The 19,526-nt window shown below is 42.6% G+C and overlaps 1 protein-coding gene across 5 annotated transcripts in view; it reads right to left on the bottom strand.

Annotated features, from left to right (window-relative positions):
• The window catches only part of ADAMTSL3 (ADAMTS like 3), a 374,681-nt gene that overhangs the window by 188,892 nt on the left and 166,263 nt on the right, over positions 1–19,526 (bottom strand). For all 5 annotated transcript variants that reach the window (XM_035024252.1, XM_035024249.1, XM_035024250.1 and 2 more), the window contains 2 exons: positions 17,199–17,435; positions 5,770–5,896 (listed from right to left, as the gene is read on the bottom strand). In XM_035024252.1, the coding sequence (XP_034880143.1) occupies positions 5,770–5,896; positions 17,199–17,435 (364 nt within the window). The remainder of the gene's footprint in view (positions 1–5,769; positions 5,897–17,198; positions 17,436–19,526) is intronic.

Below are 19,526 nucleotides of genomic sequence, written 5' to 3'. Positions count from 1 at the left end.
GCTCTCACCAAGCCACCTCACCTGCCGGACACTGCCGTTGCCCTTTCTTTGTGGAAATTAATCAAAAAGATTAGATTTTTAGGGGTTTGTGACCTGGAATGTCCTGAACTGGCACAGGGGTCTGAGACGCCCTCAAAAAAATGGCAAATTTGGGCCTTATGGGTAGTATGCATTTCCAAGAAAATGGAGGGAAAATGCAAAACTTTCAATAGATTCTCAAAAGGATCTATAATCCCAAAAGTGAAAATCAATGCGTGTGTGAGAGAGAGACACACAGAGAGAATCTGATCTACCTTACCAGGAGCACAAAACTGTGAAATACAACCAGACCCCTTCCAGCCAACACGCCACCCCATCCGTCCCTTCCCATTTCGGGGCCTCCTCAGCACACTTCCCCAGAAAGATTGGTTTCTTGACCCAATTTCACTCGGCTTCTCCCCTGGTTCAATTAGAAGTATCTCCATTTCTAATCTCTGTTGGACCCTGACAAGATGACGTTTATTTCTGATGAGACTTCCAGGCTTTTTAAAGCCAACGCTAACTCTAGGCGCATCCCCAACACCCAAGCTGGTGATTACGTTCCCCTTTCTGGTCTTCTCGTCCAAAAGCCGACTTGAATTAACTCTTCACAGTCCAGCCTGGCTCTTCACGGTCTTCCCTGGAGCTGCATCTTCCCTCCACCGTTAGTTTCTCCCCTAATTTACTCTTCCTTGACACCTCTGACAAGGTTTTCCTCCACACCCATCAGCAGCTCTCTTAAAAACAAGACCCAGATTGACAGACTGTTGACTTAGACTTCTGTTTACAAATATCCACATTGACACTGAATGTATGTAAAAGGTGCGACATCCTTCGGTACCCAAAGGAGCCATATGTCTTATTAATCCTGACAACACCTCTACAAAGGCAGTACTATTGCTGATTCCAGTGTCAATGAGAAAACCAAAATACACACAGAAGTTAAAAAAAAAAAAAAAAAAAAAAGAACTTGCTCTGCTTACACAGTCGTAAGCAACAAACCCCGGATTTCAACCCTGGTCCCAGAGCCCAATTTCTTAGCCACTTTCCTATATTGCCTTTCATAATTGGTTATGAGAGATGTTCCTTAACATCTCTGGTCCTTAGTCTCCTCATCTCTCAAATGGGCTTGACAAGAGCAAAACTACAATGGAAGGGGGTTGGTGGAATTAAGTGATACTCTGTGCCTGAAGAGAACTCTGGGACTGGTAAAGCACTGTATCGATGCTAGTAATACCAGAGAGGGTGGAATGCTGTATACTTGCTTCTCCAGCTCCTTAGAAGCCAGCACGTGCATGCCACAGTTCTGGGTGAAGAGGCGGAACTCCCCGGGGAGGACTTCCCTTCCTGAATAAAGGGTAGAGCATTCAAGGAATGTCTTCTGCACCACCATCTTTATCGTCTGGGTGTGGATGGGTGCAAATGTTTAACAGTGACTTTGGGACTGCAGAGAGGAAAGCCATCTTCTAAGGATGATCAAGGAGAGAGAGCGGGGAGCCTGGGTCCTTAAAGACATAGCAGAACAGCTTCCCCAACCTTGACTGCCTCCTACAGAATGTCCTGCATTTGTAAGTTGAACTTTCCATGATTTGTAGTGGAATGCATCCCTCACTGGTGCACCACTGCTTAAGGTCAGCTCCTTCAGGAACGAATCTCTACGAATTCCTGGTTTCCAATCTCAGGTAGCCCTCGCAGCGATTCCTCTACCTTTTTCCTGTCTTTGATGAATTCCTTCCCCTCCTTTCTTTGATGGGGACACTTTGATGAGAGCTCTCACACTTATGCAGCTGACTCCTACCTCTTAATGGATAGTACAAAAAAAAAAAAGTCAATATGCTGGAAAACTGCTCATTTCTCACGTGTTCTCGATGGTGCCTGTATAGTCATCCAGCTGCTGACATGGTGTGGGTAGGTAGCCTCCTTCTGTCCGGGCAAATCTTTCCCTCTACCTAGTCTCACCTTCTGCTCCCTCCTCAACCCACTGCAATCAGGCTTTGGCTTCAGCCTGAAATTCATGAAGACCACTCCTGTTAAGGTCACAGGTGGGTCTTCAAATTGCCAAAGAGTACATTCTGGACTCTTATTCCAATCCGTATCACAGCAGCAGTTCGCATGGTTGACCATTACCCCCTTTTTGGAATTACTCATTCCTCTGGCTTCCATGACCCTGCTTTTGCTAAGTTCTGCGTTTACCTACTCTTTTCATTTCGTCTCATTCAGATTCCCTTAAATTTCTCCACTGGCTAAATGACTTGACTTTGGATGCTCCCCACGATGCAATTCTTGGCCTCCTGATATATTCTACACACTCTCTTTGGGTGGACCTACCTAACTTAGTTTACCACCAGTAAGGGGATTTTGCCACCAGCCAAAAATGGACTGCCATATTTCAGATCCAACCTTCAACCAGAAACAAAATATAATCAACATCTGTTTGAAGGTATCAGAAAGGTACCAAGATATTTAATACTTACGGGGGCAAATTTCCCAAGAGAAGGAAAAATCCAAGGAGCTGAGCCCTGATCTTTGGTACGGGACCCCTCTTCGTGAACCCGTCACCCAAGGGAACAGCAAACATATCCACTCTGCCGCTCAAGTTGGAGTGCTCGCATCATCCTCTTTCTTGGCTCTTGTGGTCTTTGTCCCAAGCATTATCAAACTCTGCAGTTCTACCCACTAGAGATCTCTCTGGTCTGTTCCTTCCTCTACCTCTCTCACCATGCCCCCTAGACTAGGGCCTCACGATTTCGAACACCTTTGAGTATCTTTTTAAAAAGCTTCCCCTTTGGACTCCTTGCCTCCAGGCTCATCTCACAGGGAGTCCAGCTTCCACCTGCCGCCAGAATTATTTTATTAAAACACAGATCGAACCACGTCAATCCTCTGCCTGGACTTGCGCGAGTGACTCCACTTAACATGATGTGTGCAGACAGCAATGAGGGCCTCCGTGGTTACCTCCAGAATGCCGTCTGTCTCATCCTCCACCCTGTCCAGGGTGGAAGAGGATTCAGGCCTGAATGACATATTAATAGTTTCTCAAGGATACCAGGACTTTCCTTTCGTGTCACACCATGAACTTCGTGTTTCCTCCACCTGGAAAACCCTCCCCACCCTCTACCCCTCCCATGGTGCTCTCCCCATTTGGAGAGAATAAGTAAAATCCCTATTTCATAAGTTACGTCAAGATAAATTCAAATGGGGGCACCTGGGTGGCTCAGTCATTAAGCGTCTGCCTTCAGCTCAGTTCATGATCCCACGTCCTGGGATCGAGCCCCGCATCGGGCTCCCTGCTCTGCGGGAAGCCTGCTTCTCCCTCTCCCACTCCCCCTGTTTGTGTTCCCTCTCTTGCTGTGTCTCTGTCTGTCAAATAAATAAATAAAATCTTTTAAAAAAGAAGATGATCTCAAATGAACAGATTTTAAAGGAGGAAAACAAAACCATAAAAGTGCTGGCAGAAAACACACAGGAATAATTTTTTCCCTTTCAGGCAGGGGGCCGTCAACTACAACCTGAGGGTCAAATTCAGCCTACTGCCTATTTTTGTAAATAAAGTCTGAGTTGTTTTTTTTTTTTTAATTTCTCTTTGCCTTATATTTTTCCCCTCCATTACTACATTCTTTTGAGTTTATCTCACTTTTTATAAGCCTTTTGATTCCATTCTCCTTTCTTTTTCTGTATATTTTGGATATATATTTATATACGTCTTTTAGATGTTTAGATATTGCTTATTTAAATACCATACAGATCACAGTTAATCTCTTGAATTTATAACAAGGCTAGTTTTTTTGTCAGAATTAAAATACATATATATATATATTTACTTTTAAAAAAATGGAAAAAGGAAAGCTTCAAAACCAGTGTGTGCTGTTTTGTTATGAATGTCTCATGTGCATTCTAAGTACTGAAAAGCAAGCCTTTTTCCCAAAGGACAATGTCACTCGGTAAGATGGACTGTAATTACAAAAAAAGGCTTTGAAACATAAAGGTGCTCACGGTAACTAGTGGAGAGAGGAAGTCCTGGCGAGGACACAGAGCAGTGAGCAGGTGCTTGGGGAGGAAGGCTCCAGGAGGTGAAGGATGTGGCCCCAGGTCTGCGGTCGATGTCTAGCTGACCACCTGGGCACCAAAGGGGGTTAGAACACCTAGGCAGGATTTGAGAAGAGGGCATCCCTGCAGCCTCCAGAAAAGCCACAGTTGTGGCTCCCGAGTGGGTGGGTGAGCCCCTCCAGACTCCAGCCAGGTCCCCTCGGGAGGATTTGCTTGCTGACACGTAGTAAGAAGCCTCGGCTAACAGCACCCACGACAGGGGAGGTCCAGTATGACCAGCCACGCTTGCATGAGGTATTTTTGGAAGGGTCCTTGCTACCACTTTGAGGTTTGAGGTCCCTCAGATGCACACCACCCATGCAGCCCTGCTTCACAGCATCCCAGGCGTGGCCTTCGCCCTCCACGCTCTCACTTGCTTCTGCGTCAGCTTGCTCAGGCGGAACCTCTTCTCCCCTGGGATGCTCACTAAGGAAATGATGACATAACAGACTCGCCCGTGGGTCACCAGCCGCACCTCCTTCAGTCAGTAACAGGTGACAGACGCCTCTCGACCTCTGGCCCCTTCCCATCACGGCTGCTCGCTGCCACGGTCGCCTTTGGGCCTTGGGGTACCTCTTGTCACCACTCCCCAGTTTCCGTGGCTGACGTCCTAGCTTGAACGGATACAGCTGTACATAAAGTTTTATTAGAACACAGCGATGCCCATTGTTCTCAAGTCACCTGTAGGTGCCTTGGTGCTGCAAGAGCAGGGCTGAATCGTTGAGACTGGAAATATATGTCCTGTAAAGCCCTAAAATACTTACTCTCTCGCCCTTTACCCAAAATGTTTACTGACCCCCAAATCAAAGGATTAAAAAAGGCAGATACTACTAAAAGAGAAAAGTGAAAATTTCTGAGCATATGAAACTTAGAAACCAACAACCCTAAAAACACAAACAATATTGAAAGTCAAGTACCAAACGGAGATCCATGTTTAAAAGAGGTATCACCAAAAAATTGAAAAGTAAAAGTAAAATAAAATAGGTAAAACAGACAAAAGGTTAACACTCAGGATATAACAGAAGCTCGCAACGGTGGGGAAAAGAACAACGTCCACACAGAGAAACGAGTAAGTGACTTCAGTAGATGACCGAAAGATGAGAAGGTAGAGGCGGGCAAGAATTACATGACAAGATGTTCCACCTTGGGCGCCTGGGTGGCTCAGTTGGTTAAGCGACTGCCTTCGGCTCAGGTCATGATCCTGGAGTCCCGGGATCGAGTCCCGCATCGGGCTCCCTGCTCAGTGGGGAGTCTGCTTCTCCCTTTGACCCTCCTCCCTCTAATGCTCTCTGTCTCTCATTCTCTCTCTCTCAAATAAATTAAAAAGAAAAAAAAAAGAAAAAAAGATGTTCCACCTTGTTAGCAAGCAAGGGAGGCAAATAAAAAGTTATGACTTCATGCTTTACCTTAAACAATGGCAAATATTTTTAAAAAACTCGTCATACTCTGCATCGGTCAGGATTCAAAGAAACAGGTCCTCTTGGAAAAAACAACGGAACCAAAAATGTGACAGACACGCTTTGGAAGAAATCTGACTTTTGGAAAACCGGCCCAGGGCGCTTCGCCACAAGAAAAGCTGAGCGTCGGGAAGCCGGTACTCCGGGCCCAGCGGGTCTGGAGCACGGCCTGCTGGGGGGGTCACATCGCAGTGGGGTTCAAACCTACTTTTCTCCGGAGAAACGTGCGACTTCGATTGTCCACGCACGAGCCTGCAGGTGGAACTATCACCAGCGCAGACGCCGCAGTTGTCCTCCCGGGCGCTGCTCCCCAGGTGCCGGTCACAGCCCACAACCTGCGGACAGAAGCGGGCGTCAGGAGCTGGGAAGGGCCCAGGCTGCAGGCTGCAGGGCCCTCGGGCAGCCCCCCACCCGCATCCCCCCGAGCGTGTGAGCCTTCTCCGATTCACCACGTGCCTCTCTTTCGTGGGGACGGAGTTTCACTCTATGAGTGACAGAAAGCCTCAGGGTGCATGGCTGAGAGGACTCTCATCACGGCCCCAGGCTCCTTAAAACACAGGAACTGAAGCTGTCCCTCCCTTTACATTTTTATTTCTGTTTTCATCTGTAGTCGTATATTTTTGTGTATATGAGATGAACAGAGCATTACGGATACTCTTTGCTCTGCCCCCTCGCTCCCCACGCCTCCTCTCTCCTCAGGCCCCTCTGCTGGAGTCGAGGAATATCCTGGGCCACGGTTTTACCTTCAGCATTTTTCCCTCTGTTTGTATCTCAATCTCCACATACCTGTATCTCAAAATCTCTATAGCTCCGTATCTCATATTCTGTATCTTTATATGTCCTTCTGTCTATCATTATTTATGCATATACCTATGTGTGTCTTCCTCTGTCATGAGATCTACATATGTACCTTTATAAACCATTTCTTTTTTTAATTTTTTAAATTTAAATACAACTTAGTTAACATTTAGTTTATTATTAGTTTCAGGGGTAGAATATAGTGATTCATCAGTTGCATATGACATCCAGTGCTCATCACATCACGTGCCCTCCTTAATGCCCATCACCCATTACCCCATCCCCCCACCTCCTCCCCTCCAGCAACCCTCAGTTTGTTTCCTAGAGTTAAGAGTCTTGGGGTGCCTGAGCGGCTCAGTCGTTAAGCGTCTGCCTTCAGCTCAGGTAGCTGAAGGTCATGATCCCAGGGTCCTGGGATCGAGCCCCACATCGGGCTCCCTGCTCAGCGGGAAGCCTGCTTCCCCCTCTCCCAATCCCCCTGCTTGTGTTCCTTCTCTCGCTGTTTCTCTCTGTCATAAATAAATAAAATCTTTAAAAAAAAAAAAAAGTCTCTTATGGTTTGCCTCCCTCTCTGTTTTCATCTTATTTTTCTTTGTCTTCCCCTATGTTCATCTGTTTTGTTTCTTAAATTCCACATATGAGTGAAATTATATGGTATTTGTCTTTCTCTGACTTATTTCGCTTCACATAATACACTCTAGTTCATCCACGTTGTTGCAAATGGCAAGATTTCATTCTTTTTGATGGCTGAGTAATATTCCTGTGTGTGTGTATGTGTGTGTGTGTGTTGCCTCTTCTTCATCCATTCATCTGTCAATGGACATCTGGGCTCTTTGTAAACCATTTCTTAAATGCGGAGAGGAATGAATGGGAGAGATGTCTCATAGCACACGCCACACTGCTTTCAGTCCTTTGTGAGTTATTATTTTTGTGAATTACCTGTGTGTGCATACGTGTGTGCGTCTTAACCAGATTGTGAGCTTCCGTCTATGAGGACAAGGGCTAGGCACATTTCTTTTTACTGTACAAATACGTCTTCTATATAATGCGTGCCCACTCATATTAACTGGTGAGAGAGTTTATCTCTACCTCCCTGTATCACTCAACTTTATTTGCATTTCTATACCTGGTGTTTAAGTGCGGGCACTCTGGAGGAAAGCAGCCTCTCTGCTTGGCCCCTCCAACACTTTCAAGATGGCGGATGGCCAACAGTTCAAACTCTCAGAGATCCATCTTCCTCAAGACTAACACACCGATAATAATACATACTTCACATAGGGTCTAGTAAGGATAAAATGAGAAAATGTATGTAAAAACTCTTAGTACAGGGATTAGAACATTATAAAGGGCTCAATAAAAAAGTCCCCTTCTATCATCTCTGTTTTTCATTTTGTTTTGACTCCTGGGCACAGCCCCTACGTCTCAGCACGGGTTGCTGCGGAATCACTGCATCCAAGGTGTTGAAGACAGAATAAAGCTGGAGGCAGTAGAAACCACACCTACAGACTATTCTTTCCAAAGTTTTGGTGCTGAAGGGAAGGAGAAAGGTCAAATAAAAGTTTCAGGGAGAGGCAGGGAAAGTTCCAAAGAAGTTTAAGGAAAAGCCCGTGATTAAAGATATTTTTAAATTCACAAAGGGCTGTCATGAAGAAAGGGTTTACATTTGTTCCTTGTATTTCCAAATGGTGAAAGCGACAGGTTTAAGCACAAGTTTAGTTCAATATCAGAAAGTTGGAAAAGTCAGAGTTATCCAACAACAAGTATTCAACCATGAGCTAGGTAGGAGACTTCTTGGTGGGAAAACCGGAGAGGGATTAAATTCTCTGAGGAGTAGCTAAATCCAAAGACTTTTGAGATCCTTTCATCCTGATTATATAATTTTATAAAGGTGATAATGAACTACTACTAATAATAGTTGATTTTTACTGAATGCCCACCATGTGTCTGGCATTATGCCAAGCACATCACACATTTCATTGAATCTTCACAGCAACCTGAGGACACAGGTGATATCTTCTGGATCTATTTTACAAATAAGGCACTTGAATGTCAGTGAGGTTAAACGACTCTCCAGCATCACACAGCTAGTAAATGTGTCAGTAATGGCGGGGAAACCCAGGTCAGTTGACACCAGAATCTTAACATCATGCTATACCTTCCTCACCTTTAATAGCAGCAGACGGACTGCAAAGAACTGAGTCACACAGGCAATTATATTAATATTTACAAGTGCATGTGGAACAAATTAAGAGTGATTGATTTTGGAAACACACTTGCATGGTTGGGATTCAATCAATGAGTAACTTGTGTTCATGCAACTTTCTCCAAGGGGAGTAATTCTACCATTAAGTTATAGAAACCCTGTTCCCAAGCCAAGCTCTGTCCTCACAATTCATGTCCCTGAACGCTCTGCATTTCATGAGAATGAGAATCACCCTCTTTCTGGTCATCCAGAAAGGGTGTGGGCTTAGGAGCCAGGATGGGCTTGTTTTGAAGAGCATTTAGGGCCTTGTAAGACATTAGGCAAGCAAACACCTCCCTCGGTACTTAATTTGTTTCAGAATTTTGTTTCAAGTGACAGTTCGTCCAAATCTTACAGCCAAAAAAAAGCAGTGAAAACATCACAGAAAAACAGTATCTGAGAAGAAGCTCTGGTTGCCTTGTGATTCATAGGGTCTAAGTCAGAACTGCCCTTGAAACTGAGGGACCACTGAATTTGGGCTCTCGGATCTCATCGTAATTCATAATAAGCAACTTTTGAAAAGCTGCCTGAGGTGTTTTCAACCTCTGTGACATCTCCTGTAGTCAAGATCTCTAACTGTAATGATTTAAAAAACCACTAATCAATAGAACATATCAATAAATTTATTAACAACTATTAAGTAACCAATTTTTATATAGGCAGGTGCTACAGGGTATAATTTAACAAGACAAGGCTCATATCCTACAGTGCAGTTAATGAGACAAGTCACACAAGATATCAGACTTAAACAAATATTTAAAATATATGAGCAGTGCTTTTGGGAATAAATACTCCTACATAAATCATCACTTCAGCTAAGGACCATTTTACCACTTCTGTATACGAATTCCTAATTGGCTAAAAGAACATAGTATCTAAATAAGTGGAATCGGGATGCCTGGGTGGCTCAGTCAGTTAAGCATCTGCCTTTGGCTCAGGTCATGACCCCGGGGTCCTGGGATCGAGCCCCACATCAGGTGTCTGCTCTCCCTCTCCCTCTGACCCTCCCCTGGCTCATGCACTCTCGCGCTCTCTCTCTCTCAAATAAATAAATAAAATCTTTAAAGAAATAAATAAGTGTCATCACTCCATGTTAAGCCACATATCTTTCTAAGTAAGTCTAATTTAATCCTTCTAGAACCAATTTTTTGAGTCAACTTGTGTTGAAGATTCTTGAAAACTGGATTCTACCATAGAAAAAACTCTAGGTTTCTGCCTTGAAAATCAGAGTATATGGAGTTCTGGTGGTCATTAGAGATGTTCTAAAATACAGAGCTTCTCCTTTCAGCCTGTGGAATGACTCTACGTCCCCATCCCCTTCTAATTAAGTGTGGTCTTGACTGTCTTGGGCCAGTGAAATAGGAGTCTAATTGCTGGTGTAAGAAGCTTCCGGTAAGAAGCTTTAAGGATCAGTGCACGAGTCACACACTCCCCTTCTTACTACTGTTATGTAAAATGTGTTCAAATAAAACCTCCCTCAGTCTGATCTCTTGATATTCAAAGAGCAGAGACCCCTGCCGAAAAGACAAACGGTGGGCAAGTCGCATTAGCAAGAAGTAATCCTTAATTGTTTTAAGCCACTGAGCTTTGGCAGTTGTCAGTTACTGCAGGAAAGCCTGGCCAGTGTCAGAAAGAGCACAGTTTAACCCATGAACAAGGCAAGGTCATTAACAGCAAGGTGTTATTTTCAATGGGACATTTCACGTCAAAATCCAGACTTCCAGCTTCTGTTGACAAACAGAAACTCTGGTATGTTTATGCGTAGATGCCCCCTTCACAACGAGCAGATACATATCCTCCAGGTCCCAACAGCCCTCGTGCTCAGCATGACTATGCCCGAGCACTTTCTGTCTCTGAGAGTCTGTCTGGGCATGACCGTGCTGTCTGGGCATGACCAGGACCTACCTAGCATCCTGGCTGTCCTTTACCAGAACCGCATCTCATTTCCTGTTCCAAACTTCAACCACACTTCGGGCGACATAGAAAGTACAAGTATCATCAGTATAGTGCAGTGGATAAGAAAACAGATTCTGGGGTTAGGTTGCCTGGTCCAAATTCCAGCTATCCCCCTTTCTAGCTGTGCAATGCAGGAAAATTCCTTAGCCTCTTCCAAACTCATTTCCAAGTGGGGATGATGACGGTACCCACCTCACACATATGAGCAGCTAACACAGCCAAGCGCTTTAGACAATGCCTGACACTTACTAAACACTCAGTGGATGTTCGTTGCTGTTAGTTTTACTGTAACTACCAAGTGGCTTCTTCATCTAACCCGCTGTCAGGGAATTCAGTAAACATGAATGATAAATCAGACTTTGCTCTGAGGACATGCTTCCAACCAGGCCCTGTTTCTCATAAAAATCAGACCTGCAAAGCAGAAGCAAATTTCATTCAGTGAGTGTCATCATCTTATTCTGCCTGCCGTGCTCAGGTTCCCAAAAAGTTGTCCCCAGGAGCACGCTGACTGCTCATTTAAGTGAGCAGACCATAAACACACTTGCAAAAATGTTGTGTGGTCTGTGCCAAGTGAACATCAGGGCTCAGTTCGCTCATCTGGAGGCAAGCAGCGAGAATCCCACAGTTTATTCTCTCCCATCCTAGTGACCACTGATGGCCACAGCCACATTGTACAAGACGGGGAATGTGCGTGAACATTATCCTGTTGAAGGAAAGATCTGAATTCTCCTGGGTGTCCTGGTCATTTCTGAAGAAACAGCATACAATTCTTTTCACCCAAATAGCCTTGCCGAAAGAGCACTCAGCTTTTGGCAGCCAGGGTATCACCTGTTATCGCCCAAAAAATGGGCTTACCCATCAGCATCATGAAAACATGATAGGAAGCACACTTTTAAAGTGAACGAATTCAGTACATTTTCCCTGCAAGCCACATCAAGCCTTGGAAACTACTGGAACCAACTCGGCATCTGAGATCATGAATATGAAGAGGGGGCTGTGGTCACAAGCACAAGGAGGAACCAGGAAAAGGGAGCCAGTGCTGACTGTAGGCCTCCAGTGTGACAGTGACTGGGCTGGACTCATGGAATGTCGTGTGCGAAAGAACAAGTTTAAAATAGGACCTACCAGGGGAATAATACCTCCTTTTTTTACCTACTGGAAACACCAAGGCTGAGAGATGGTAGGAATGAATACCACAGGAAATGAGTACATCCATGTACACAAATGAGTGTCCACTCCAACCATGTCACTGAGACAGCTCAAGCTGAGATCGCCAGTGGGATTTGTTTGGGCCAAATGAAGTAAGCCTATTTCCCTTCTTATCTCTCCTGATTCCTCCGAAGTATCAGACACTGCTGACTTTTCTTCTTAAACACTCACCCACACTTAACTTGGTTTTCTCTTACTTTGCTATTCTACAGAAGTTCTGCCCCATCAAGTGCACCCCTTCCAAAACTTGCTCCTAAAATGGTGGGGCCAGGACTCTGTCATTGGAAATCTGCTCTTCTTATTCAGTCTCCAAGGCCATCTATTAGCTTTAACCATGTGACGACCCCCAGATCTATGTTTCTCATCTAGAATTCTCTCCTAAGCTCTAAATGTGTGTATCAACTTCGATATTCACAGGTACATCAAGCTCACCATCTTTTCCCCATATACTTGGTCCTCACCCAGTATTTTCTGTCTTGAGGAATCACCTCATTATCTACTTAGTCATCATGTCAGAAATCCAGGCTTCATTCTGAACTTCTTTCTCACTCCCCACATCCAATAACAATCCAGTCCTAAAAGATCTCCTTCATTAACCTCTATAATTTGTCATCCCTTCTCCATCCAGCCTACCCTGTATACTCTAAGCTCTTGTTAACCCACCCTTGACCTTCTACTGTTTGGCCAGACCCTGTCCTCTCCAAATAATCTGCCATGTTGCCACTTGAGTGATCTTTCTAAAGACAATCCCAACTGACCTATTCCTTGTAAGATTCTTCAATGACTCCTATTGTAACTTTCAGAATGTTAATGATTGGTTTCCACCTATGCCTGTAACCTCAACTTCTAGCATTATCCCACAGCTATTTTTCACCTCAATTCTACAGAATGAGTCATAGATCCTTAAATATATCTACTGTTACATCTCTTCACCAGTGCTATTCACTCTGCTTGTGATTCCCTTTCTCATCCTGGTTTATGTAACTACTACTCAACTTTTCAAAACCTCAATGTCAAAACATCACCTTGTCCAGAGTATTCTTCTTCAGCCCAAACTAAATTAGTTTTAACAATAATTCTTTTTAATTATGCAAGCAACACATACTCCTTGTCAAAAACTTGGAAAACAAAAAAGCATGATTCCACTGACAAGTGATTCGCTTTTATTATCATTTAGAGGAAGAGCCCAAAAGTGAACTGGTATAAAGAGAAACGACTAGCAACAAATGAAATGGAAGAATGAAGTACTAAGCCTTGACCTTTGGGAAGACTAGTCAATAGCAAGTATCAAATAAGATGGTTCAAGAGCAGGAGAGAAAGGAAGAGAGATTGGCTAGGCCACGAAGGGAGATTGGCTAGTCTAGTCTTGGAGTAAAAAGGTGAAAGTGAAAGGGGAAAAATAGTAAAATATGAGTGATATGATGGAGGTAGCAGGATACAGAGCATATGTGAGCAAGTACATTGATGACAGTATGAATTCAGGAAGGTAACATTGAGAATTCTGGTGCCATAAATAGAAATGAATAGGAATAGCAGTTGGAATAACTCATGGATCTGGGAAGAACAATACTAATTTATTTGAGGCAGAGGAAGGAGCATGCTGAATTGGAAAAATTTGTGGAATCTCCCAGAATGGACATCAAACTGAGCAATAAATGCAGGACTGGAGGCTGAGAGAGAAATAAAAGAGGGACCAAAATATGTGAATAACCTCTGCATTTGCAAGCGGATAAGACTCATTTGTTCAATCAGTTTTTACTGACGACCCTCTATGGGGCCAGACAGACATGGTAGGCATTTGGGGGTATGGCAGTGAGCAATATGTGTGATTCCTGTCCTTAAAGAATTTACATTCCAGTGTGGGAGAATGCCATAATCAAATTATCACACAAATAAATATGTAACTATGAAATACTATCGGTGCAATTAAAAGGTAGTATAATATAACCAGGAAGACTAATTTAGGTAGAGTAATCCCAGAAGACCTCTTAAGGAAGTGATATTAAGCTGATATCATGAAGATAGTAAGAGTAGCTAAGAGCATTAGGTAGAAGGCAGTGGGGACAGTGTGTGTAAGAGCTTTCTGGCACTTTGCAGAATTGGAAAAACAGCACAAAAGGGGGAAGAGTGCAGTCTCTGAGGAGAGGTCAACAGAAGCTTCCCACATAAAAAATCAAAAAGAAAATAACACTGGACGAAAAACAAAACAAAACAAAAAACAGAACATCCAAGAACTGTGGGACAACTACAAAAGGTGTGGCCTGAGTGTAGTGGGAATACCAGAAGAAGAAGAAAGAGAGAAAGGAAGAGAAGTATTTCAAGCAATAATGACTGAGAATTTCCCCCCAATTAATACCAGACACAAGTCCATAGGGCCAGGAGGCTCAAAGAACACCAAGAAAGGTAAATGCCTTGTAGGCATATCATATTCAAATTGCAAAAAATCAAAGATAAAAAAAATCTGGAAAGAAGCCAGAGGAATAAAATACCTTACCTACAGAGGAGCAAAGACAAGAATTACATCTGACTTCTCCTTAGGAAACATGCAAGCAAGAAGACAGTGGAGTAAAATATTTAAAGTGCTGAGAGAAAAAAAAGCACCAGCCCAGAATTCTGTACCCTATGAAATTATCCTTCAAAAGTGAAAGAGAAATCAAGACTTCCTCAGGCAAACTAAAATTGAGGGAAGTTTTTTGCTAGTGGACCTAGTTTTTCAGAGTAGGAAAATGACATGGGTCAAAAATGTCGATCTATATAAAGAAAGGAAGTGCACTGGAAAATGAATAAAGGAAAATAAAATAAAAACATTAATTTTTCTTATTCTTAATAGACCTAAAGGATTATAGTTTATCAAAATGATAGTAGAACAATGTATTCGATTGTGTATGCTTATATATGTATATTTGTGTAGATATATGCTTACATATGCTTATGCATAAGTGAAATGGATGATAGCAATGACACAAGGGTTATAGGGAGAAATCAGGATTTTGGTGTTACTATTACTTTGCTGCTTGTATATTCACTATACCCACAAAGCAGTTTAGTGTTATTTGAAGGTAAATTTGGACTAGTTATAAATGTATACTGCAATCTGTAGGGCAACTACTAAAAAAGGCAAAAACAAAAAGTATAACTGATGTATTAAATAAGGAAAGAAAATGCAATCATATAAAATGCTCGTTGGTCAAAACTGCAAAAACCAGAAGAGTGAACAAAAAATAGGAATATAGAACAAGGGTAACAAATAGAAAACAGTAACAAATATGGTAAATAATCACTTTAAACATCACTGACCTAAATGTACCAATTAAAAGACAAAGATTGTCAGAGTGGATCAAAAAACAAAATCCAATTATCCATTGTCTACAAGAATCCCCTTTTTAAAGGATAAGTAAAATGTGGTACATCCAGACAATGGAATATTAGTAATAAAAAGAAATGAGCTACCAGGTTCTGAAAAGACATGGAGGATACTTAAATGCATACTACGAGGTGAAAGAAGTTAATCTGAAAATCATACATACTCTATGATTTCAACTATATGACATCCTGAAAAAGGTAAAACTATGGAGACAATAAAAAGATCGGTGCTTGCCAGGGCTTAGCAGGGGAGGCGACGACGAATAGGCAGAACAGAGAGGACTTTCATGGCAGTGAAACTACTTTGTAAGATATCTACTGGTAGAAACAGCCAACAAACATTTGTCAAAATGTTTGATGTGTATCACCAAGAGTAAACACAGACTTTGGGTGATAATGATGTGTCAATGTAGGTTCATTGATCAAAACAAATGTACCACTCTGGTGCAGGATTTTAATAGTGGACAAGTTTACACATATGAAGGGGTAGGGGATAGATTGGAATTCTCTGTACCTTCTACTCAATTTTTCCATGAATCTAGAAAATTAAGTCTATTTTTTAAAAGGGTGGGGGTCCAGGAAGAGCCTGGAAAGGCAAAAAAGGATGGTGGATTTCACCATCAATGCAATGATAAGTCATCGAGGGATTAGGTTTTAAAGCAATCACTTCGGTTGCTGTGTGGAAAATGGACCTGAGGGGAACAATGGTGGAAGCTGAGAGATCAGGAGAGGAGGCTAGCCATGCAGTTTAGGTCAGAGTTGATGAAGGCTTAGACCAAAAAAGAAGTCATGCAGACAGAAAAGAATGGTTGATTAAAAAAAAAAAAAAAAAAAAAGACTTTTGAATACAGAATGACAATGGATTAGATGTGTGTGTTGAAAGAGGAGAATCAAGGGCGCCTGGGTGGCTCAGATGGTTAAGCGTCTGCCTTCGGCTCAGGTCATGATCTCAGGGTCCTGGGATCGAGTCCCACATTGGGCTCCCTGCTCCTTGGGAGCCTGCTTCTCCCTCTGCCTCTCTCTCTCTCTCTCTGTCTCTCATGAGTAAGTAAATAAAATCTTTAAAAAAAAAAAAAAAAAAAGAAAGAGGAGAATCAAGAAGGACCCCAGAATTTTGCAGTGAGCAACCGGAGGCCATTTTCTAGATAAGCAGATGCAGGAAGGAGAAGCTACTTTGAAGAGCAAGATCATGGTTTGTCTTGGACCGTGTGACATCTGAGATGGCTGGTAATGCCCGACACTTGGTAGGTGGTTGGGGTGTTGCTCTTATTCATACTGTTTTTGTTATAAGAGCATAATAAGGTATGGAATACTAGACATAATTCTCTTAAAATATTTTTCTAGAGATTAAGGGAATGGGGGTGGAATCTCATCATTTCCCTGCCATCCCCATACTATCTCAGCCACCTGTCCCAGTGCCCTGAATCCTCATACCCACTGCAAGCTGGGGGAGGGCGTGGGGTTCTATGTCTCAGTCCCATGCACCACAGCTTTGCAAACTCCACTCTGAAAAATCTGCTGGAACGCACTCATGCTAATTTTTTAGTAAGTAAGTCACTGCTCCCAAAGACCCAAAACAATAAATTTTAATAAAACAGTTAGTTGTTAAAAGGCTCAAAGAACCTATTGACGTTACCCTTCCAAAGTTGTGGTTCTCTAAATGGGGCCCTGGACCAGCAGCATCAGCATCTCCCATGAACTTGTTAGAAATGTAAATTATCAGGCTCCAGCCCAGGTCTACTGGATCAGAAACTCCGGGGGTGGGGGCCCAGCCCCCTGTGTTTTAACAAGTCCTTCAGGTGAATCTGATGCCCTTTCAAGTTGGAGCACCACTGACCTAGAGGAATAAGATGTCCTCTACTGCAATCTTTTGAGTCTACCTGGACAAAGTTTACACTATTTTAAATAAGTAAAACATAATTTGAAGGTGAGTGATACTCTCTACCATATTTTTTTACATGACAAGTTTCAAAGGCAATATTTCATCTGCATAAAGAAGAGAGTCTCAGTATGGAGAGTGGGCGTGGCACGTGCTGGACCCGGGGGTATGGGAAGCAGGTGTGGCTTACCTGACAAATTCCACTGATGCACATGTCCAGGGAATCTGTGCTGCAGCGAGTTCCATCCAGGACCTTGGGTGCCAACTCCACTACCAGGTTCTGTCCCCGTGCATGACACTTGAGCGCACAGGGGGCCGCAGGATCGTTATACCGGGGAAGCCATTCATAATAACGCCCCTGATACTGGACATCATTGTAGGCAGAGCACTGCTGGGCTCTGAAGTCCTCCGCGTCCGGAGGGCAGTCCTGCGAGCAGAGGAGAAGGGCCACACGCGCGTCACTCGGGGAGATCAGCCACCCAAAGGCTGAACAAGTTTACAAGAGTCTCACGAGACCAGACCCCACCACCGGCCTCTCACCTTGGAGTCACTTTATCTCCACTTTATTTAAATGCTCTCTTTTAACCATCTTGCTTTTAATTCTTCTAGGGGACTCCAGCTCTTTATAGGGGATATTAATTGTCGTCCATGCCTTCAAGAACCATTTCAATGGGAAGGATTACTTGCCCCCACTTTTGCCCCAAATTTGCCATGCTTTGTGAGAACCTGTGTTTGTTTCTTTCTGTTTTTGTGACTGTTAATTCATGTGCCCTCCTTCCCTGGTTTGGGCCCCCAACCACTGCTTTTTCCTGGAACCAAGTGCCTGCCTTCAACCCACTGGAGGATGTGGAGGGACAAAATGGAGCTCTTTCAAATTCCGTCTACAACAACAGCAAGGAAATTCTAAGTAAATGCTCTAGGGAGTTCTCATAATAATAGTAAAAAGTGTGCAAGTGTTGATGACTCAGAAATCTTTTTACTTAATTACTAATCCCTCCCATCTGATATTTCCAAAGCCAGATGCTGGCTGACAAAAGGTTACTTTATTCTTCAGAGTTGGGTAAAAACTTCCTAATTGATGGGAATTAATTAATTCTATACAAACTTCCCAATGAAAGAAAACAGATACAGAAAGGCAATAAATTATTTTGTATTTTTTTCTTATTACAAAAGTAATCAATGGTCCTTATAAAACCTTTGGGAAATAGTTTCTATTAAAAAAAAAAAAGAATAAAAGACAAAGATTCTTATACCTAAATCTTTACACAAATCCTTGATGATTTCCCAAAAACGAATTTCTGGCAATAAACTTTCTGAGAAAAAGGGTGTGTTTCATGAGCTTTTCAAAATATTGCCAAATTCCCCTCCAGGAATTTCCCTCCTTATTATCACCAGGCTCCCTAAGTTCCCTTTTTCTCAATCTCTCTTCTCAGCTTAACATTTTTCTATCATGTTAAATAGAATTTCATTATTTTAATTTACATTTCCTTTCATAGGTTTGATCGCTTTCACATATATTTGCTTTTTGTATTAACTCTTCAAAAATTTCTTGTTTTCTGTCCTTCATTTATCTATTGGAATGTTTGCCTTTTTACTATTTTTAACAGGTAAGACTATCAGCCTTCCTAATGAAGTTATCAATTCTTTGCCATCTGCACTGGAAATATTTTCCCCATTTGATTTTGGTTTGGTTGCTTTGCAAAGTCAAGAAGATTTATATTTCCAGGTAATCAGCTCTATTAATATTTCCTTTTAAGGCTTCTTCCCTCATTAATAAGTTTAGAAATGCTTTTTCTACCCTGCCTAAGAACAGATAAATACTGAAATGTATTTTTCTATCTCCTTTATAGTTTAGCAATTATATTTAACACTTTGTTGTTGTTTTTTTAAAGATTTTTATTTATTTATTTGACAGAGAGAGACACAGCGAGAGAGGGAACACAAGCAGGGGGAGTGGGAGAGAGAGAAGCAGGCCTCCCGACAAGCAGGAGCCCGATGCAGGGCTTGATCCCAGGACCCTGGGATCATGACCCGAGCCGAAGGAAGACGCCCAACGACTGAGCCACCCAGGCGCCCCTATTTAATACTTCATTACATCGGGAATTTATTTTGATGTGTGGTGCAAGGTAAAAACCTAACATTATTTTTTCTACAAATAATTATTAATAAATTATCAGCCAGAATCTTAAAATATAATTTCTTTCATTTCTCCCCTTTTTACTACTTAACTTTTGTATCTTGCTGCGTTTATGCTTCTGGCCTTTATAATCTGCCTCAAATCCTTTTTGGAAGTAGGTAGGGAAGACATAAAATGTAAGAAATAAACATTCCCCTGGGATTAGTTGTACTAGTTTGTGGTGAATTCTTCCAAAATCTTTAACTGCATCCACATTTTTCTTGTTTCAGAAAGATCAAACCTTAACCCAGGTCACACCTATGGAAGAGAGTTGAACTAAAGACTGAAACTGGTTGACCTTTCTCTATTGAAATGAGGACTGTTTTCCGTCCGGCCCCAGGG

The sequence above is a fragment of the Mirounga leonina genome, unplaced genomic scaffold, assembly GCF_011800145.1.
Source record: "Mirounga leonina isolate KUSES-001 unplaced genomic scaffold, KU_Mleo_1.0 Mir_178, whole genome shotgun sequence".
Taxonomy (NCBI): Eukaryota; Metazoa; Chordata; class Mammalia; order Carnivora; family Phocidae; genus Mirounga; species Mirounga leonina.
This window is presented reverse-complemented; position numbering and strand designations above follow the sequence as displayed.